General features: G+C 41.7%; 2 protein-coding genes across 4 annotated transcripts in view; both read left to right on the top strand.

Annotated features, from left to right (window-relative positions):
• LOC131593011 (protein bicaudal D homolog 1) overlaps positions 1 to 23,018 on the top strand; it is a 239,270-nt gene that overhangs the window by 168,732 nt on the left and 47,520 nt on the right. The gene's annotated exons all lie outside the window — the stretch shown is intronic.
• The window catches only part of LOC131593013 (FYVE, RhoGEF and PH domain-containing protein 4-like), a 100,038-nt gene continuing 82,408 nt past the window's right edge, over positions 5,389 to 23,018 (top strand). Inside the window, exons 1-2 of one of the 3 annotated variants that reach the window (XM_058865146.1) lie at positions 5,389 to 6,522; positions 6,972 to 7,087. In XM_058865146.1, the coding sequence (XP_058721129.1) occupies positions 6,464 to 6,522; positions 6,972 to 7,087 (175 nt within the window). In that variant the 5' untranslated portion in view covers positions 5,389 to 6,463. Of the gene's footprint in view, positions 6,523 to 6,743; positions 7,088 to 23,018 lie in introns of those variants that run through there. The other 2 variants (XM_058865145.1, XM_058865144.1) reach the window with 2 other exon arrangements.

Below are 23,018 nucleotides of genomic sequence, written 5' to 3'. Positions count from 1 at the left end.
AATACCAACAATCTCGAAGTCCTACACTACATAAAAAGAAAATGCCTCTGTGAAGCCACCATGGCATTCAAAGGTTTTTGTTATCGTGGACAAATGCAGAGTAACTCTTTTTATCTTTACAGCACTCTATGCATATTAATTCTTTCCCAAAACATCTTTGCAAATTGGGTGCTGTTATCTCTCACCTACAGTCAGGCAAATTAAGAGTGTGTGATGGGAAAACATCAACACTCAATGAAGTGATTACATGTAATCCTTCACCTCTCCACATACCTCACCCTGCAAACACTGAAATACCAAAGTGCTTTTAGATGCGGGTGGGAAGGTGAGTTATTTACTCCATGTGGTATAGACATTGTCCCAGAACCTGCATTGCTCAAGTGCTGGAGTTGGTTCAGAGCTTGTTTCCTATTTCTGCAGTGCTTAGTATTAATAGAGCCTCACTATAAATAGCTGGAGTTTAACATCCTCTTGCTGGTTTTAATTTCTGTAGACCTATGCCCTCCTTCTGTCTGTCTGCCAGGCTTCTAACCAAAATGGCAATTTGACTCACCAGACACGAGACAAAAATAATGCCTGAACATGGGAAAACTTTTCTTTCCCCAACAATGATAGCTCAATAAAATAGAGATGCTCTTATTCTGGTAAAGAATGTGAATTTCCTTTTAAGTGAGTACAACCCATTAAAAGGGTATTCAAAGCCATTAATACAAATCTGTGACAAAGCACAAATGAAGATTCTGGAGGTTCTGAAGTTTCAAACCCCTCATCTGTGCATTTATTCTTAGTTTACCTCTGCTGAAATAAAAGCACATGGCACATTTCAGTATGGAAGGGTACAGCTGTTTGCAGTGCATAAAGCTTGCATATATATACACTATAAAGACTGTTTGAAGTACTAAGTTCCAAAATTAGACAACAATAGATCTCTGGGGGTAAAAATAAGTTTTAAAAATTATAAGTATGAATAGAATGTTATTTTTTGAGATTCAGGATAAAACAGCAAGTTTAAGTGGAATACGAGCAGTATTTATATCCTTTCACAGTCATATAATAATAATGTTTCATCCCAGAAACATCCACGGGAGTCTGTGGAATGCAGAACAGAATGGAGGAAAACAAGGGAGGAAAACTTAAAGAGGAGTCTGTAAAGGCAGCAACAGCTTTGAAGTCTTTCTGTTTTAAGACACCATAAATTATTAAGAAGCATGTTGAAACTCCTGTGCATGTACCATATGCCTTGTTAGAAGTAATACGAAGTACCTGACAGCTTGGTTTTTACAACAAGGAAAAAACCCAAAATTAAAGCAGTATTGCAATATTGAGACTGGTATATTTTCTTCCAGAGCTGGAAGTTATAATTAGACCTTTATTTTCACAACATGTTTTATCAGCCATATGCTCTACCTGTGTTGATTTGTTAAGCAGAGAACCAAAACATTTTGCTTTACTGTTTAGGTAAGCATTCACAGAGGGACAATTGTTAATATTTAATGTATCCAGCACCTTAGCAGTACATGACTCTTCAAACAAAGCACCTTTCCTATGAAGACAGATGGAGGGAGCTGGGGTTGTTCAGCCTGGAGGAGAGACTGTTCCAAGGAAATCCTAGAGCATCTTCCCACTAAACCCCACTAAAGTGTCACAAATGACCACATCTTTTTAATTATTTTTTTTTTAATGTGGCTGTTGATTTTATTCTGTGGCTACAGAATAAAAGATGAAATAGAAAAGTAGAACATTTTCTTGAGCATAGCTTCCTTTCTCTCTCCTTTCTGCTAACATGACCTTATGGAAGTTTGTTTTCACCTCTAGTTAGTGCAAATCAAAGCTAAAGCACTGTTGCTAAGGGTATCTAAATGACTGACATCAATTGGATAGCAAGACACATTTCATTAATCTGTGGTGAAGATAATGAAGAATATTCTAACTTCTAAAAGCAATCAGGCTCTGTTAAATGAGTGCCGTTCTGCAAGACTTACCTAACAGAACTGATCAGAAGAAGCAATTACTCCCTCTAAGCAGCAATCCTTCAGTAAAACTAAGTAAAACTTCAGTAAAACTAAGGCATGTGTTTGATACCTTTATCTTGACATATTTTCAGTAAAATATGAAAAGAATTTTCTTGCAATAGACCAAATGCTTCTGTGCTGCAAAAAGAGGGGTGAGACAAAAAAAAATACCAACAAGGCAATACGTAGAAGGGATGTTTCTTCCTTTGATTATCATACTGCTGTTCTTTGAAAGCTACACGTTAGCTCCCATCTGTGTGACAGAGGGAGAAACCTTGGATCTAGGGGGATATAAGTAGGATTCTTTATTACAGTAGCTGGAAGTGGACAAAACCTGCTGCTGGAAAGTTCCTACCATTATCTTCAGTGGGGCCCAAAACAACAACAGGGAGAAAGAGATTAAACACAATATTGTTCCCTCTTACACAGTCAAGCAAGGCAGAACAGAGATTTATATTATATTATATTAGAAGCATTGTTTGGATGAAAGAAGCCTGCCATGGATTTTCTTCTCAGGGCTGTCTACCCATCCAGTTTTGTTCCAGCAGTTAATACTTGGGATTTGCCTGACCCCTCTTAGATTGCTTGTCATGGGTCACTTCTGATGTTTGACTCCAATTCCTGCTGTTGACCCTGCAGCTCCTTCCTAAGACATGGCAGTAAGTAACAGAATAGCCCAAGTGCGTTTTTTGGTGGAAACCAGCATAACGCCACACGTCGAGGCTCCCCACGCTGCTCTGACACACACTGGGTGCTGTGCAGGGAACACGCACCAGGCCTGAGTCCCTCTCCTCTTTGTAAGCCACTCCCCAGGCTAGGAAGCAGAGCCTGCAGCCTCAGGCTGAAAGTCACATTTATGTCTTTGAGTGCTGTGTTTGCCTGCATCACAGTTTGAGGGAGATTGAGTATTTGCCTCAAATTCACTTGCTTAGTCTGTGTATCAGTTCCACACACTGCAGTGGCTTTGTCCATTGTAGCTGCTGCTGCTGCTGCTGCTGCTATTGGAAGAGACTTTTCATCTGGAATGTGCATGAGGGTCTGAGATGAGTGAAATTCTTCTCTAATTAATATCCTTCTCAATCTTTTGCTCTACCGGTTCTTGTTCTTCATTATACTTCCCTGCTGGCAGAACTGGTTTGTGGCTTAAATGCAGTTCACAGAATATTCAAACTGTTTTATGAGTTATACAGTGACTTAGGCAGGACTTGGCTTGATTATTATTATGTATTTAATATGAGTTTTCTGTATTATAGCTTACATTCTAATTCAGTTTTTATTTGGAGGTTCATACTTAACAGAAAGGCAGCTTTGTTTCAGATCTCTGAGAAGGTACTGTCTATCAGTTCGAAATAAACTATTAACAAGTTGATGTTTTTAATGTTTAGAAAGTTTTATAAATGTTCTAGTATTAGGTGCTGAGTTAATGCATCTTCTTTCTCAGTGTCCTGTGGATTAATGCTCCTAAAATGTTACTACAGAGATTTTCTGTGCACAAGATAGCGCACTCAGAGAAATCAAAGCTAGATGCCTTGAACTGAATCATGGAACAGATTTATAGTGCAACTATGGAGAAAGTAAGGTTAAATTCCAGCAGAAATGAAGAATCTTGACCAATGGCAACAACAGAAATGGAAATTCTGTAGAAATTTTAACCAACTGAAGGAGTTAGTTAAAATCAAGTCTTCTGAAGGTTGCTTCCATTAGTAAAAGATTAATCCAAAGAGGTTTACTGGAGGAACAATGGTTTACATGCAGAGTGATGTTTTTGTTTTCTCACAAACTAAACAAAGATTGCCTATAAAGTCCTGTTTCCCCGAATGCTGTGGGTCTCCAGCAGCACAAGATGAAGGCTTCCAAGACTTCCACACACCAGAAGCACTCTTTCAACTTTTTCTTGAGGCTGTCTTGCCTGCTGTCCTTGCTCTCCTCCACCTCCATGTGCTTCTGCAGGGTTCCTGTTGTTCCTCCCACATGCAAATAAGGTACAGTTAAATCAAGTGTCCACCACTGCATTTCTCCCCACTCCCACAAAAGCCTTGGAGCTGGATGCCCCAGCTCTTGCCCAGGCTGGGCTGGCTGTGGCTTGCCAGTTCCCAGGCACCTGAGGGGTGTGTAACTCCTGCACTTTTCCTGGGGTGGGAGGTGTGCTGCAAGGATCTTTGCCAAGAAGTGCCATTTTCTGACCTTAATGTATTTTAAGTAGCGTTGGCAGTACTGTCTATATGTAAGCTTCTTTTTCTGTTCTCAGATCCCTTCTTCGGTTATTACACTAATCTTTTAATCATTTAGGGTGATGTTTTCCAAGATAATACCTATCTCTGATTGACCTTTTATACTTAAAATGTTTTTCCTTTTGTTGATGTTGCCAAAGGACTCTCTGTCCCCGGAGATGGAGAACAACAGGGACAGAGAGTGTACAGAAAAGGAGGAAGGTCGTGCCAAAAGGAGTGGAAGTGTTTTACCCTGTCAAAGCAGGCAGAACAGAGCAGCTGCTGGTGTACAGCAGCTCAGAGCCAGCTTGAACCAGCTGCTCCAGGTCTGTGTGTAACTAATTGAAAAGAAGAGAGACAGTAAGTTATTCTGGGAACCCTGCACCATGCTGCAGCGTACAAATGCTCTGCAATTACCGTGAGTTTACTGTCTGCCTGGATTTCTTCTATCACAGGCTGTCACCTCACCGCTTGAAATATGTCAGTGTGCTTCAGGGGGATTTTCTCAAGAAAAGGAGCTTTTGTGACCAACTTTCCAATTCCACAGCGTTGACATGAGTCTCTTTTCTGAGGTGACCTTTATTTTCCAGAGTGACACTGTAGTAAGTTACCACTCACTGATAACATTGCAGAGATCAAAATTAGCACAGCTCCTACAATTTGGTTAAGATTTGTAGGGTGTGTTTGCCCTTGCTTCCTTAGCTGCTCTCCTTCCAGGAGCAAAGCTCTTGTTTAAAGAGGTAAGTACAAAGTTCAGTAATAAGTGATATATGCATGTCTATATGCCCAGCCCTAGTCTGGTGACTGAGTCAGGACATAAATCAGTCTTTTATCTCTGAGTCACTGCTTTATTTTGTATGTTTACAAAAGTCAAACCTAATGTTTGCAATTGCAAGCAGACAAAAAATGATCCAGGAGGTAATCTGGCTGCTTCATTTTTATTGGGAACTGAAGGGGTGGCTGTAAGATATCAAGCCTCTTCTGGCAGAGAATGATTACAGAGCCCAAAAGAGTGAGATCACTGGCACATGGTGGCAGATGTGCCAGCTGCACCAGTTCTTCCTCCACACTCACTACTGACACTGAAAGTGGAAGATGCACTCCTTTGGCTTCTGCCTCGTGATCCTTCACTGCTGCATGTGTGGTATGGGAAGAAGCACCTTGTCCGCTCTCTCCTGCCTTGCCTTCCAGGGGTCAGACACTGCTGGTGCTTCACATGGGTGGTCCCCTGACATCAGCAGGCGGTGTGTTGCTGTCCTGCATGCCAAGGAAGCTTCCTGGAAGACTCAGCAGGATCCTCACCATGTAGCACAGGACTTCAGAGGAAGCTGATGCCCCATCTCGGGGTTCCCCCCTGCAGATGTGGCTGTGCTGTATGCATGGCTCTGTGGGTGCTGACAAAAGGTATCCTTGTCCCTTGGGAGTCACAGAAGTTGTGAAGTCAGCAGCTTGCCTGAGCAGTATAGAATCTCATTTTGGAATACGTAAAAGCCTAAGAGTGGCTGTATGTGTCAAATGAAAGGTCTTGCCTGCCCACTTCCCATCTCTGACAGTGGTCAAAAAGAGATGTAACAGCAGGGTAAGTACAGAGGGTACTTCTCCAGAATATTCTCCCAAGCCCCAGCAATTCATGTGCCTCCAGACAACTAAAGGTTGTGCTGGACCACTGCCACAGGAATGCCATCCCTGGAGTGTAGCTGACTGCACTCCTCTTTTGTGAGGAAATCCTCCAACTACTGCTGATGGCAAATGAGGCAACATGTTCCAAAACAGGAGGCCACCTTTAGGGAAGCCCTAAAACCTTGGGTTTGCAAAGGTGAGGAAATCCCTGTGTAGTAGGAGCACTGCTTCTCAACTGGTTCGCCCCAAACTGCACCGCATCAAGCTCCCTGACAGACTTCAAAGCTCTTAAGAGACTGCTCTCACAATGGCACAGGTGGAGATGTTCTTCTGAACACCGTGTTTTGGTTAACCAGGTAAACAGCTGCTTTCAGACACTGCTGCTGTAGAAGTGATTGTAATCTCAAAGCATCACAGCCTGCTGATTGCCTTTCCCATTGATGAAAATGTAGAGACTTTGGCAAAGAGGCAAGAGCTTTGGCCTGGATGGAACTATTATTGATGAAAGTATTGCAGCTCCATCCCTGGCATCAAAACTCGCTTTTAAGTGCTGGAACTCAGAGATGCCTTTGAGAATGTTCTCGTCAGACACGGGGGTCTGCGTTACGGCCAGCTGGTTTGATGTTCGCTGGCAGTCCGACAGGAGCTGGGTCTCCCCTGGCAGGGCAGGCATTGCGGAGGTGAGCAGGGGGAGAGCGCGGCCGCCCGCGGGAACGGGGACAGGAACGGGAAGGGGAACAGGAACGGGAAGGGGAACAGGAACGGGGCCGGGGTTTCCCGGCGAGGCTCCGGGAGGAAGCACAGCAGGTGCGGTGCCCGCGGGGGGAACTCGCTCCGTGGGCGCCCGGCTCGGCGAAAGTCGCGGCGGATCCCCGGGCCGGGCCGGGGGCGGAGGGCTGTGTCTCGCCGTGCCGGCGGGGAACCCCGCCCGGGGCAGGTGGCGAGGGCAGGGCTGCGGGAGGCGGTGCCCGGCCAGCTGCCGGCCAGGGTGAGGTGAGGCGGCAGCTGAGGGCCGAGCGATGCAGGCGGGCGGCGAGGGAGGCGCTGCCCTCGGGGCAGTGCGGGGGGCCCTGCGGACCCCCCGGCCTCTCCCCCCATCCGCCTTTCTCCGTTTCTCCGCCGCCCCGAGGATGAGCGGAGCCGAGGGCGCACGCTTCAGGAGGGTGGCGATCCGCAGGAAATCCAGCGCCGCTCCCGGTGCCGGCGGAGCAGCGCCCGGCAGCACGGCCGCAGGTAACCCCGCAGGTAACCCCGCAGGTCATTCCCCCGGTAACCCCCGGTAACAGCACAGGTAACCCCCGGTAACAGCACAGGTAACCCCCGGTAAGCCCGCAGGTAACAGCACAGGAAACCCCCCGGTAACTCCCGGTAACCCCCGGTAGACCCCGGTAAGCCGCAGCGCTGCCGGGGCAGCGGCGCTGTGGCCGCGGCTGGGGCGGGCTGGCTCCCGAGCAGAAGGCGCTGCTCACCTGCCGGAGCCGGGGCAGGTTCTCCGCGGGAACTTCTGCCGTGCGGGGCTTGGGGTGCTGCTCGCAGGGGCTGAACTCGGCGGCTTATGGGGAGAAACCCCCCAGCGCCTTCGGAGCTCCTACCTTCAGCACGAAATATGCTCAAGTTGTACTTTTTATTCATCTCCGTGTTTGTTACATTGTTATGTGTTAGATGTGTTATATGTTTTTATATCTAAGACTTTTGTGCCAGTAGTTCTTAGGACGGCAGGAAAGCAGTGTTCCCCCTCTCACAGATCGTGTCTTGCACCTGCCCCTCCCCAGTGCCTCTCTCTTTTCCCCCTTCAGCAGCAACCTGTGCTAGACTTGTTTGACACGTTACACTTCAGAAGGCAGCTGCATAATGTTGAAAGGGACAGTCAGACTCTGGCAGGTTACCTGTGTTACCTTGGCCATCCTGAAGAAGTACAGTCGTAAAATCTGGACTTCAGAAGGTTGTCCTTTATCAGCAAGTGAACGCACATGCCCACGTTTCCAGGTGTGATCTGTGTGATGTGACAGCAAGTGCGACGTGCTGTGTGTGCAGTGTGCTGTTCTCATGCTTGTGGTGCCACAGCACCTTGGTTTTATGGGGGTGTAAGGGCAAAGGGGTGAAATAAAGCTTGAAATCTCTGCCATATGGTTGTTATGATGTTGGGAATTATGACACATCAAATACTTAGGACGGGGTATTTTGCTTTGGGACAGTCCATGACTTCCTGAGCAAGAGCCCTGCTTAATTTAACAATGAGTACGCACAGAGAAGAACAGACTATCACAATGATGTTCACAGGATCCTTTCTTTTAGATTTAATGTGTAGCGACTTTGGATTTGCTCATGAAACCACAATATTTTATTGGTGGTGGGATATTTTTTCCCCCCAAGGCTTTTTGTGTTTGTTTACCTTGGGAAAGAGGAATTGGTAATTGTGTTTGCAGCATGTAGACTTGGATTTTTAATCTCCTCAAACAGAGGTATACTTACAACCAGGACTCTGTGTTTTGTGTTAGTTTGTAATTTAATTTGTTTAGTCTTCTGCAGTTACTCTCTGTTACCTTAGACTCCTGGGTAGTGTATTTATACTCATCTACAGTCTATTTATTGCCACTCTTTTCATCTGTGCTCAAACCAACTCCACCAGGTGACTTATTTACTGAACATTTGTGCAAGATGCAGCCTTTCAGTGTGACCATTCTTGCTGGCTTTTGGGTTGCAGGAAGGTTGTGAGGGCCACGACAGAATATCCTCCTAATCAAATATGCCTGCTCTGCAATAACCAAACTCACAGTAGATTCTTGTATTGTGACTTCTAAGTATGAAAACCTCACAAATTAAGATAAGGAAATGAATTCCAAATATGTGGGAAATAAAAGGGAGATTTTGTGATGATTTCTATATATAAGTGCATATAAAGCCTCTCTTTTTTTTCCCATTCATAATCCAATTCTTCTGGAAGATGAGATGAAGAAACCTTCTGAACACGACTTGTATTCTCAGAGTGGAACTTTGGCTCCCTGTCTGCTCTTCCTGTTGCAGAAGCTGCTGGAGCAAGTGTTCCAGCATCCTATAAACCCAGGACAGCTTTGTAGCTTCCCTCTCAGTAGTCAGAATGTGACTGCACTTGCTTCTGTGGCTGACAAAAGCTCACCAGAGTGCCTTGATTCTGCAATAAAATTAATTCACGGTTGCAACACGAAGCTAGATGTGTTCCTTCTTCTATTAAAAAAAAAAGAAAGGCAGGTGTTTAGGCTTTTCTGGCTTATAAAATACTAACTGGATCTGAAAAGGGTTTTAAAATGCAGCACTATGCCTGTGACCTGCTTGAAAATCTTACAGGAAAGGAGTTCGTGTAGCCCATCTCCAGTGCTTGTCTCTGCCAAATGTTGTGCAATATGAGAGTTACTGACATTACTGCCTGGGGGACAGTACTCAGGCAATTGTCTCAGATCTGTATCTGGAAAGGAACTCGAGAAAGTAAATCTGTTTTATGAGCTGTAAATGCATTCGAAACAATTCTGGATAATGCATATGGCAAGCATATCAGAACTCTTCTCAAACTAGCAAATTGTGCATTAATTAGTGCAAAGACATAATAAAGACTATTGTTAACTCCTGTGCACTCAATAGTTGCCTCACAGTTTTTGACACTGGGCTGATGAAGGAGGGAATGTTGCAGCTTTATGTGCTGGGAGGCAGAAGATCAAGGAGTGTTTCCATTCTTCTTGTTGCTCGAAAACATTTCTGATGCTGAGATGAGCTACTGAAGTTTTCTGTTACAGCATCTGCCTTCTGTTGTGCACTGCAATCAAAGTTTCTGGTATGTAACAGAAAAATCTTTCTGCTCTTCCACATACTATAGCCCAAATTCACTTTCATTGTCATGTGCAAAGTGGCAATTTATATTTTATTAACCTGTGAGTTTGAAAAAGCATGGTGTGTTTAACTGCCTATAGACAAAGCAAAATTTATCTCTCATTAGAAGCTGACTTTTAAAAGTTTAGACAAAAGAGTACTTGAATCTTCAGAGATACTTTGAAATGGATGGAAAATGTCAAACCTGGTATCTGGAGGCAGTTTAGAGAAGGGTGTTGTGTGGGGTAATGCAATTAACAATCTGTTTTTGAAGAGAATCACTGTTGTGGACTTGGTGTCTTTTTTTCCCTGCTAAATTAGAATTCAGAGTTTGTGTGACTTGAGTGAATCTTTACTTCCAATGTGTGTGTGCATGTTAACTCAAACTTAGCTCCCTCCTGGAGACAGGTCTAGGCCACAGCTTGCTTGATCAGCACTTTGAGAAGCCAAGAGCTCTGCGAGGTGTGAATGTGGCACCACTTCCATTCCACAGAGGATCCAGCTGCCCTTGGAGCTTCTGCCCCCACTTAGCCGACTTAATTAAGGCATGAAGCCACCACTCAGAACACAGGGACACAGTAACTCACTCTCCCAGCAAGAAATAGCTTGCTCCTGTCATCAGCACAGTCACCTCTGGCCTCGCTGAGGCTGACATAAACTAGATTAACTTCTGTGGCATTCAACTCTCGCACCGCTTCCCCGCCTTTGTGCGCTGGAGTGCAGATTTTCACCCTCTCTGGAAAGTTTTCCTCTGACCACCGACTTCTAAATGTACATCTGCTGGCACTGTGCTGTCTGTTGGCAGTCTCAGACATTGCAGATGCCTCGTGGGGAGCTGAGGTAATTTGAATTCAGGACAGCATTCACTGCAGCAAGGTGTCTTCTAACACTGACAGGAAAAAATATAGTTCCCCGCTGCTGCTGTTGCATCTCTGCCTGTAAATGGGTATGAAACGATGGGATTATGTTCAAGAAACTTCAGTAATCTTTTGGGTTTCCACCTTGCAGTAGGAGATAACTAAATGAGACTCTAATAGCGTGCTGCTTCAGTCTTTGAAAAATGTCTTTGTTGTTTATTTTTTAAATACTAGAAGAACAACCGTGGCCTGCCTGACAGCTTCTCTTTGTTGTTTCACCTCTGAAAATACAGTAATGAACATTGGGTTTTTACTCTTCTTGTTCCTGGCTTTGCATAACCCGCTGCATTTTGTTGACTGGTCTACAGTGATTGAAAATTTGCTATACAGTGTGTTCAGGAAAGACCTATGCAATCATTAGGGCTAATCTTAGCAGAGATTTGCATTTCTAGGTGCATTAGAGACCACTGACAAAGAAAAAATAGCTGTTTTACAATCCCCTTCCTGGGGATTGGAGCCTTTCTGAGGTTTTTCTAAAGTTGAGCTTTATCAAGGAGTGTTGATACTTTAAAATGTTGAGAGAGGAAGGTGAATATAAGGAAACTGCTTTCAAATATTTCTCTTCCTTCAAAAATGAGGGGAAGTAAAGCAGAACAAGTTGCTTTATGCAGAACTTGCATGAAAATACGTTTTCCTCTCATTAGAGAGTTTCCTGTTTCTGTGGGCCAAATTAATCACCGCTGCCCCTTATTGAAGCAAATGTGGGGAAGTGCCAAGAAATGGAACTTTGCTTTTACCATTTCTCCCCCCACTTCTCATCCAACATTCAGGATCAAAAAAATCCCCTCAAAGCCAGTAAATGTACTGTTCAGTTCATACACTATCCAGTCATGTCTGTATGTCCTTTGGGTTGGCTTGATGGTTCCATTTAACTCTTGTCTGACAATGTCTACTTTACCCCATAATTCTTGTTGGCCTTATAATATTGACTTCCTGGTGATCTGGATGTTGATTTCCTGAAATAAATTAAAATATATATTCATTGATGGCCTTTTAAGTGACAATACACTAAAGATTTCAAAGGAGAGTTGCAATTTGACATGGGTTTGATGGGAACTGTCCACTCACTCCTTGCTCTGGAGGCTTCGTTTAAATATAGCCTGAGAGGTCAAAATCACTTTGGTTCTGGTAAGTACCATTGCTGAAATGCTTCTAGGCATTGCTGAAACTGGGAAAGTAATAATTTGCACAGTACAAACAAAATTAGTTTGTTGTACAGAATCATAGAGCTAGTTTCTTTTGTAGACAAATTAATAAATGTGGTTGGGAGATCTCCAGATTGGAAAGGAGAGCTTGTTCAAGGAACGTGTTACATTTGGGTAACAAATAAAATCAAATATTGACCAAGGAAGCTGTTAATAAATAAAAAAAAGCAAAAACAAATTATAATTGTGATTTGCCTTTGACAAGTATTTTGTTCCTTTTTCTGTCAGCACCCATAATGCTTAAAACTGCAGTTATCAGACTTTTCCCCCACTACTTAAGTCCCAATTAGAGACTATCTCATCTCCCAGCATTCCAGTCAAAATCCTATTCATAACTGGGCGGTATTTGGCACTGTTTGTCAGTATGTCTTGGGTACAGTGAGATCTATGATATAGCCCTCCAGCTGCAGTGTTTTGCACTGCTGTGTCTTAAAGCAGTGTTATGCATTTGATATATAAGTTGTCTTCCCAGGATGAGGGGTTTGTCAGAGGAAAAGGAAAAATAAGAAGCAAGGAGTTATTTTAAAATGAGACACTTGTGAGCTTTTTCCTCTAGTTCTCTTAATATTGAGTAGACTTTCTTCAAAAAATTTCTGTCAATTCAATATTTTAATCAAATTACTGACTGTGAATTTTGTAGCTGGAACTCTATTTCTGTGAGAGGAGAAAATGGCTTTCTATTCCAGAATGGGATACTGTGTATATTAACTGTCCTGAATATAAGGCGATCCAGGATGAATATTTACACTTAGATGATCAGAATGATCCTTTTCATCTTGTTAAATCTATGAATAAACTTTGCCTCCAGCTATTGATGGTCAAAACATTTTAATCAAATGCCTAGCAGTGGACAGCTCGATATATTCAGGCCATTGTCAACAAACTCCTGTACTCGTGACAAAGGGACAGAGAACTCTGCTTAGGGAGAGTATCCCCAGAGCACCAGGTTGTGTAAATAACCTGAGCACAAAGGAGGAAAGGGAAAGAGGCATTTTTAGTGGTTTCTTCAGCTAGATGCCTTGGAAATAGCATTTTAACAGAGATAAGCCTTTAGCAGAAGAAAAGACTTTTGAAGTAAATGTAGGGAAGGGAGGATGTGGTTCTGTTGAAATGTTGGCAAGCCATGTACAAGTCAGCTGCGGTCCCAGGGTGGTGCAGATACACAGCAGTAAAGTGATATCAGAACGTATGGAGAATTGAGTAAAAGCAGGAGAGCAGGAAAATTACTGCTACAGTAGCCTGCAAATCTAGACATGTAAAGAAATGTATTTGTAATGAGTTTCAGAGCAATTTGACACCTCTGTTTGCACTGAAACTCAGTAAAATGGAGCATAAAATGTGTTAAAATTAGAGGCAGAAGACACTGAGTGGAAGGTAGGACAGAGCAATGAAACAGCATTCATAGCATTCATTAGAAGTATTAATGCTAAGTATGTCAGATGTTAATGTGAAACAAGTTAAGTAGCCTGGAAAGAAGGAAAAATGTGGTGGCACTGTAGTGTGACATGTGCAATTCTGTGATCTGTTAATGACTTCTGAACAAATGCCTTGCAGCACAGGCGATAATGTAGCTTGGAGGTGTAGCCTTCCCCTCACTCTCACCCAGATGCTGGTGTGGCCAGAATTAGATGAGGCTGGGAGAGAAACAATGGTGAACAGTGATTAAAAATCACTGCCTGGTTCAGTGGCTGAATTTCTTCTGGCCCTTTCAAGGGTTTGGCTTTTTATCAGCTGAGCGTGTGATGTTTCCGTGCCGGGCTCTTGGCTCTGCTGGTCCCCACTGGGGACTTTGTGGCACTTGAGAAGCAGAAGTCAACTGAGAAGTTTCCAACTGCATCTTTGGTGTGTCTTCTGTTTCTGTGAAGCACGAGAGGCCTCAGCCTGCAAAACTTGAGAGCATATCCCCCTGCCCATTCCTGGTGGCTTCTCAAGGTAGAAGATGCAGGGATAGAGTGCAGAGCTCCCTGGCACTGCCTCTGCTTCTGGCTGACCACCCTGACCTGGCCACTTGCTGCTCCTTGTGGGGACTGCCCAGTCTTTGAGCTCCAGCTAGAAAGCTGGGCTAGGGTGACTTTTTATTTATTTACTTAAGGCTTCACCTTCTTACTGGGCTGAGACATTTGGTTGCTTAAGCTCAGGAGCCTGTCATATGCCACACAACTCTCTTGAACGCTGTAGTATTGCTGGCTCACAGGAGAGCAGGCTCCTACGTTCTCTTCTACTGTGGAACAGGTATTCTAAATCAGACATCAAAGTCAGTGTCTACAGCAGACTTAAAATCTCCAAACTCCATAAATTCCCTGAATTGTAAAATTGTAAAAGCAAATAACAGTTGAAGGCAGGTTGCTTTTTAAGTATTTTGTATCACAAGGGCTTAATGACAACTTGTTGCAATGAGTTATTAAAATCTTTTTCTCTTTGCCATCTCTTGCCACCATTCACTATCTTGTGATACTTCACTTCCTTAATTGAATACTAGTATATATGTGTTATTTATATTGCATATAATAAATGCAGTCTATTATTGCAATATATTACTGTATATTGTAATATACAGTAGCTGAGTTAGGAAATTAAACTTACTGGCTAAGTAAGTCTCTCTTCAGAATTGAGTTAAGAATCAAAGCAAAGTCACTGGTACAGAAAAAGTCAATTGTTTTTGACAGAATTGAAGTTTTTCCTCAGTTTTATGCAATTATACTGCTATCAGCCTTTTCTTCAGCTGGCTCTTGCCAAAATGTCCCTGTCTTAATACAAACATACTGTACATTCCTTTTTATTCGGTCTGGCACTAACTCTCCTTATTAAGTGGTTGCATTTTGCCTATGGTGGTAGAATCCTTTTGTACTTCAATTATTCTCCTATGGATTAGCAGTACTAGAGCATTCAAGAAAGTTATGTGGGATGAGACACCTGGGGATGGCTTTCAAAAGCCTGAAAAATCTTCATTCTTAAAAGAGGCCTTTCATTTCTTTTTTTTTTTTTTAAAAAAAAGCTTGGAAATTATTGTGCAAAATGTGGTTCTAGTGAAGGCTTTGCAAAACATCTGATTTTTATGGTATATATAATGAAATCAGAATTGCTATCAGTGCATAAAATTATTCAGCATTTGTGTTTTGGCTTATTTTTATTCTAAATATAGAGCAGTGTGAATTTTATTAAGATGTACTTTAAACTTGAGAGCAAGTTGCATCAATTTACTACTAAAAACCATTGTCCATTTTAGAAAGCAGAGTGGTTGTAGTGCAGCAGCTTAACTTGACCAGATTCTGGTAATCCGAGCTGAGTGTTGCTCTGTAATTACCTCTGTGTGCTCTTGAGTTATGCGTGATAATGCAGTAAAGCAGTGTTCTTCATGAGTTATTAATCTCTAACTGATCCAGGGGACAAACAGGCTCGCCAGACCTGCAGGTGAAGGGCACTCCTTCAGCCTGACAAGGCAGGTGAGGCAGCAGGGGGTGAGCCGTGGCTTTTGTGTTTGTGGAGGGTATTGTGGGGTTGTTGTATTTGTCCAAACCCAAGGGGTGGGTTGTGAACATGATTTTTTTACATCCTTTCCCTGTCCTGCATAGGGGGTGTCTTTAGAACAACATTCCTGACATGCAGTCAAGGGTGAGAGAAATGCCCAACTGCTGTGGATAGCCAGCAGGAGATCTGGCTTCTTGTGCTGGTGAGGGCTGCCCTTGGTCTTCAGCATAGAGAATTGCCTCTTCAACTGTTCAATCCATTTATTTTCTGTATAAGGGCTGCTTGTGCATGGCATATACGAAAAGCTTTTTGTTTATAGAAATGAGAACAATATTAACATTGTGTGTGTTAATAAGGAATTTAAAGGAACTTCAAAACCCACGTGAGTTACCTCTTCAAAGGATTTTCATAGAGTTTAAACAAACAAGTGTCTGTTCATCATAACTGTGGAGAATTATTGCTTCCTGGTTTTAACAACTCTTACCTTTTAACACCATTATGGTTGCTTTTCCCAGGTGGCCAATGCCAACTGAACAATTCACTAGTTTTTTATGGGATTTTTCAGGGCTGTTGTCACCAGTTGCAGTTGAGCTGCTGGAGAAAAGTAGGCTTACCATTTTAAAACCTGACTAATACCAGGGTGTTGTAACGTGGTATGTCATGTACCTTATCCCTGTGAATATTGTGCCCTCTTTGCTAGGTCCCAAGTGCCACTTAGGTCTTGTATGGAACTGCATCCTGATTAAAAATGAATCTTAATTGAGTTTTGTGCCTCATGTAGCTTACAGAAAATGTTGAGATAGCACAGTGGTAGGTTCTATATGAAAAAGAGATCAAGTAGTTTCACCATGCATGTCTTATGACTTGTTGATTTAAAGGCTTACATCATTTAGAAAACAGGAATGTTTTAGGGGTGTTGCATGCATCTCAAACTCTCACATTACTTATTTCCCCCCCAGGGCTAAACAGTGTTGATTAAAGGCATGTGCCAAGCCCTTTACTGATTGCTTGTGTTTTGCTGGCGTCAAGGCATCTGTGACCAGCAACATGTGGATCTGAATGATTTGAAATAACATGCAGTTTGTGACAGTGGTGAGCAGGACCGGGATTCTGCTACAGGAGACATCAGAAAGCCTTCACAGTCTTCTAAAACTACTTTGATTCAGATATTTCAGACTCTTATTCTCTAAAAACTCATAATTTTCACTATTGTTTTCTTAGAAAATATTAATGTAGGCCTTTCAAATAACAAAGAGGTTTTAAATCTGACACAGGGAAAATGACTGGTGTCTAGAAGCCTGGGTTGGTACTGCTGCTGAAGTACCTGCAACGGGAAACAGCTCCAGGGCACAACAGTTTATAACTATTTTCCAGTTCATTTGTTTAGGTGTGATATTAGGAATACTCAAATATGGGGAAGTTACAGAATCCAAACTCTCACTTGCAGACTCTGGAGCCAAAATTCCAGTTACATGGCTTGGACCCATGAAGTGTCACAAGTGCTCCTTTGCAGCACCAGCTTTTCCAATTGTTCCCTTTTGCCTAGAGGTGGAGGTAGGTGATAGATCAGGGAAAAAAACTACAGAATTCTGTGTCAGAGTGTTTTTTTGGAGAGAGTTTTCTGCAGGGAAAAGAATTCCTTTCAATCTGCTGCCCTGTGGTGTACAGTGCTATTGCTCACACTTTTACTGGCTTAATAGGAAAAAAAAAAAATTAAAAAAATCTTTCGCTCTTTCCTTCCTCTCACTGCAGGGAAGGAGATTAGAGACCTGAGCAGAAGTAGATGAACTGTTCTCTGTGGACACCATGAGAGTGCATAAATTTAGTAATCACCATTTTCCACATGCTCAGCTCTGCTGGGCTCTGTTTGTTTGTCTAAAAGTACTTCTGGAAGAAAAGAACCCCTCCTGCTTCCCACACGCTCATCCTCAGGTAGCTCTTTGTGCCCCTGTAACACCCCGAAACTGTAGTTTGGGATGGACATGGAGGAATTCCTCCAAGTACTTTTCCTCCTTCAGGAAGTCAAACAAAGTAGCTGCTTGCTGTCAAATGTTAGCTTCAGTTTCAGGAAGGAAAAATGCTTTTTAAATATGAGAAGTGAGAATATATTATCCTTCCTGAGACTGACAAGGACTATATGCTTATTATAGTCAGTGAGCTGACAGGCAGCACTAAATGTGGGTAAGGCTAACAGAGCTGGAAACTGAAATACACAGAGCTGGAGGATCTTAAGTCCTGCAGTTGGATTTTTTTTTTATTTTTTTATTTTTTTTTTACTTTATTTTTTTTTGCTGTGTGTGGAAGAGCAGGTCGTTTGAAGTTGAAATACAATATTTGCTGTGGCACAGCCTATAGAAGCAGAATCAGCTTTCTGATAAGGAGTTTTTTTCAGTACACAAGAGATTAGAAAAGCAGGAGCTACTCAGGAACAAAGGAGAGGACTGCATGGTGCTGTTCCTGTTCCTAAGGATTTTTAGGGTTTTTTTTATTTTTCTTAATTGTTTTTCTTGGTGCATGGGTGTATACTGAAAGAAGGAAGGAAAATTCTGATAATTAGTAAGCATGTTAAACTCTAAATGAGAAGTTCTGAACTGCATTACAGCAGCTGCTAACAAGCCACATAAAACTAGATAATAAAACTCTGGTCATGAAGAAGAACCTCCATTTTTCTCATAAGCCCTTGAATGACACATGTTCAAATACAGAACCAAATTTTGCATGGAATGCATGCTTCTCCCCCACTCTTTTTTTTTTTTCTATATGTGGATGTTATAACTTTGAACAATCTGCAGTTTAAATTATGATTGTGTCATTAATTACTTGGTGAGCATGGAAAATCAACTCTTTTTTCTGCTTATTAACTTGTTGGGTGTGGGATTTGGGGTTGTGGGGTGGGGTTTTTTTAATTTGTTATTCTTAAATACTGTTCTGTTCCCTAATTAGGACTTAGCAGATACATTTAGGAATATGCAGGCAAAATAACTTTCTGAAAAGATGCATAACGTTTGTCTACTGATTAGTGGATTGTGGGGAATGACTGCATGTCTTTTCTGAGTCATGTATTTGATATTAAAAAGAATTCTTTCTATTAACTCTAATTCATATGTATGAATTAAAAAAATAAGAGCACACCTGTATTTTATAGCTCTTCAGAGATTAAATGGGAGGTAACCTTAACAACATTATATCTATGATAAGAATCTGAGTTTTGAAATCTGAAGAAGAATTTTATTTTACTTCTGTTAAGGTAATTTTAATATAAAGTTAATAAGGTAATTTATATTTAATAACTTCATTCTACTTCAGTATCTTTCAAAACATTACCCATGTTGGTTTACACACAGAATTGTGCCCTGTGTTGAAAACGTGAAAATTCTATCCCAGTACACGATACCTATTTAAACTTCAGATATGAGCAGCTGCATATTGCTCTTTATTGACAAATATCAATAAAACAACATGAGGCAAGTCTTGACAGATGAATATTTAACTCCATGTTTGTATACAGACTTAAGTAGGGCTCAAAACAGGCAGGCAAAGTAAATGCAGTAATTTGTTTTCCACATTGTAATTGAATTTAAAACCTTATTTCCCTCATGGCAATTCACTGAATTCTCCACTAACCTTTGCTAAAAAAAGCACAATAAATTGCTTCTGTGCTGGAAGCAGGAGGGGAAGGCTGCAGCACGTTCACCACAGCAGCCTTGGACATGCAGCAGTGGGGATGGCAGGATTTAGAGGCTGGATTATCAAAGCTCTCCATCCTGCTGGATGCCTTGGGCCTTGGCAGAGGCTGGATTATCAAAGCTCTCCATCCTGCTGGATGCCTTGGGCCATGGCAGTGGTGTGCTCTGGCAGCAGGGGCTGCTGCTGGATCTCCATCTGGCTGTGGCTCTGCAAAGCTGGTCTGGTTTTCCTTGCTGGACTGGCAATTACAGGCTCAGGCTACAGACAGAGCTGTGATTTAACAGTGTTTAGGGGTATAAACTCCTTAGAGGTTCTGAGCTGTTCCTATCCAGGGAAAACAGGCAAACTGATAACAACCTTAGGTGTATATGGTTTCCTCTATCTTCTTTTCTATGCATCTTCAGATAGAGCTTCTCAGTCCAGCACAGTTTTTAACAAAACAGCAAGCTGACTTACATGGAAGAGAACTTAATACGCAAGCTGGTAGTGATAGGACAAGGGGAACAGTTTTAAACTAAAGATTAGATGTTAGGAACACATTTTTTTATTCACAGAGTGGTGAGGCACTGGCACAGGCTGCCTGGGGCAGTTGTGTTTAAGGCCAGTTTGGTTGGGGCTCTGAGCAACCTGGTCTGGTGGAAGCTCTACCTGCCCATGGTGAAGGGCTGGAATTAGATCATCTTTTAGGTCCCTTCCAACCCAAACCATTCTGTGATTTTATGGATGCTCATACACTGAAGTTTTTTGAACTCTTTGAAAGTCTTGAGTATTGACCTACAGCCAGTAAATCAGGTTTAGTTTCTCTAAGGTTTAGTTTAACTGTGAATTGTTTGCAAATATGCTGTCCCTGATAGGGCTGTAATTCAATAGAAATGGTTGTGCTGAGTAAATTGGCCATGTGATATGAAAGGTGAGGGGATTTCTGACCTGTCTGCTGCCTATTTATATAAAATCAGACCTGGTCTCTTTTTGATCAGGTGAAAGAAATATGACCATGTAGAACATAGGGTTTTTTCCCCCACAGACTTCATTTAAAGGTCTCTCTTTTACAGATTAATCAGTGATTAATTGTAAAATGGTTACAATTAGCAATAGCTCACCATGATAGTTTTCCGTCCTTATTTCAAAGTCTAGTATGAAAACAGAGCAATTTACGTGTGTATTTCTTTCTTTGAGAGTGGCTAATTGTGAGCTGGAGATCAATGATGAAAATTTGGAATTGAGGATAAATTGCCTATGGAAATGGATAAAGGTAAAATATCCTTAACTTTTTAGTGGTTTTTCTGTAATTCCTGCACTGTGCTTTTCATATCTGCAGTGTGGTTGCTTATGCTGGGTAGTGAAACCTTTCTAAGACTCACTTTTGCTTTCTGCTTCCATGGCAATAGATGCTTTTAAAAAAAACCCCCAAAAACAAACAAACAAACGAAAAAAAACAAAGTAAGTGCAGATGTACTTCTCATTTTCCCAGTGTCCGTGCAACTTGACACTTCACCTTCAGAGACTGCTCAAAGAGCTTGTTGAATGCCTCTCTGAATCCCTTAGTGACTCTGCTGATGGTTGGCAAAATTTGCCTCAGCAGCTTTCTTTCCTCTCCCTCCTCTTTGTGACTGAGCTGCATGATAGGAAATTACATACAAGTTATTTGCTGTAGTTCTTTGGACATGTGAAGCAGATGTACTTGTCAAGTGTGTTTCCATCTAAATAAAAACAAATGATTTCTAGGATTGTTTTGTCAAATTCTAAGCCAAAACACTGGATCCTGTACTATATCAAATTTAGTATATTTTTGTACATTTTTATTTTATTTTCAAGCAGCCCTGTATAGCAAGTAATACAGTTTTGAATGGATTGAGGCTCTTTACAACCTATTTCTTCAAACCCATCATGTTTTCATTTGTAATGTTCTCATGTGTATATGTATTTTTCATCTCAGGAGCAAATAATCAACCTTCAAAGGTTTTGAAAGTATTTCCTTTGATAAAATATTTTTGATCTATTTATCTTAGTCTGTGTGATAAGAATAGTTTTACCTTCAGAATTGTCTTCTCTGCAAAAGAAGGATCAGAATTCCATTTCCTTTCAAAAAGAGGAGGCAGGTACTATGTTTTATTTGATTGATATCTCAATCTTATTAGACAAATTATTATTAAAGCTTTGTATTGCTGTATAAACCAGTGGAAAGGACTGTGGAACAGAAGATTGCAGGTGATGTTTCTGTATTTTTAAGTGTTTTTATACCACAGACTATTAGAGAAACAGGAACTACTTTTCAGATTATTGCTTTTGGTCTGCTCTGCTGATACTGAGATTGCTTTGAGAGCAGTGTTGTGAAGAGACATCCTTCAAAACACTGACCCAGTGTGAAATGAATGCAGCATCTTTCAGCTTCAGGACTATTCCAATACTGGTTTATATGAGCTCATTACTACACTTGCAAAGCTGAGAAGCAACTGCCATAAGCTGAGCTTTCTTTGCGTCCTGGATCTCCAAAGCAAAATTACTTCTACCTTCTACCAAATATCTGGAATAAAATGAAGTGTATTTATGACTGTCTAGTAAGTGTTTTCAATGTAGGCGCCTTGTTTTACAGATAAACCAGCAAGGATCGGATATGGGTGACAAAAACCCCACTTTGTATTGGTGTCAGCTCGCCCTTTCCTGCAGAAAGGATAGGGAATGCTCAGCAGGCAGTGATAGTGCTCTGCAGGGAATATGAGTGCAGTTTAACAACATATTCCTCTGGTAGCCACAGTACTGTGCTTTCCATTTGTCTGGGTAGAGTTTTACTGCTCACTGAAGCATCTGCTCTGTGGAGGAGGTTATGCATGCAGAGAAAACAGTAAGCATGAAGTTGAGGTGTTGTGAGCTTGTGTGGGGTCTTGCCATCTTTCTCTGCACCCACAGATAAGAATAAAGCTCTTGCTTTAAAACCATTTTCACATAAAAGAACTTCATAAAATAACTGAAGAGTGCAATATTCTGGTGGAAAAAAACAACTCTCCCTCAAGTTTTGGCCTTGAAAACCACAAAAGGAAGTGAAAGAGACTGCGAGCCCTTCAATGTATAGGTTGTGCAGTCACCTTGGGTGGTGGCTCTGAGGATACAGCACAAAGTCAGCCTGGTGGAGAAAGAATCTCTTTTGACCTAAGGAGGAAATGTGAATCTCTAATTTCTTTCCAAATGTTCATAGATGTCTTCACTGGTAAGTAAATAAATTCCTGTATGTAGACAAGAATCCTTCAGAAAAACCAGGGTAGGGTTTGGAGGTCATCATTTTCCATAGAGCTTCTTTCCTTAAGGCAAATACTTGATTCAGCAAATATTTAAGCAAAAAAGTAATCAGGGATTTGTTTACTGAGAAACACCGAAGGACCAAAAGAAAGGGGGAGGAATAGAAAAGCAGTATTCTATTCTTCCAACAGTGTGATTCAGAATTAAATTCCTGCCTGCAGTTAATTGGGATTGATTGTCTTTTTCTAAATTATGCATAGGAAAAGTAAAGGTATTACTCAGTGGGGTTAATCAGAGAATTGTGAGAGCAAGTTTGAAGTTTTCCATTCTGCAGCCAGGATATTACATACATATGTAACAACTAAATATCCTGTTTTTCTGAGGTATTGAGATTGAGCTCTTCTGAAAACCTCTTCATTAATGTATGAGTCTGAATTTTATTTCTAACTTTAGACAAGTAAACCAACATTCAGATATCTAATTTGGTGGACTAATATCTGTAAGTACATTTCTAGGTATTTTAACTATTTTGAGAAGCCCAGAAGTGCCTATGTATAAAAAAAAGTGGTTTCTGCCCCTTTTCAGCATGTGAAATTGTCAGTAAAAGCTAAATGTAAGCTGAACAAATGGCTTCTGTGGACAGCTGAGGTTTGCGCTGCAGTGAAAATGCAAGGTCTAGAATGCAGTAATTAGAGAGGCTAGTCAATACTTGTTAATGAAGGCAGTGCTTGTGATCTGTCTTTGAAGGGGGAGCAGAGCAGCATTGCCCTTCCTGCAGTGCCTTATTGACCTGCTGCAGCAGCCTCTCTGCTCATCCATGGAATA

Source organism: Poecile atricapillus, chromosome Z, assembly GCF_030490865.1.
Source record: "Poecile atricapillus isolate bPoeAtr1 chromosome Z, bPoeAtr1.hap1, whole genome shotgun sequence".
Taxonomy (NCBI): Eukaryota; Metazoa; Chordata; class Aves; order Passeriformes; family Paridae; genus Poecile; species Poecile atricapillus.
The sequence above is the reverse complement of the archived record's forward strand: the minus strand, read 5'-3'. Positions and strand labels throughout refer to the sequence as shown.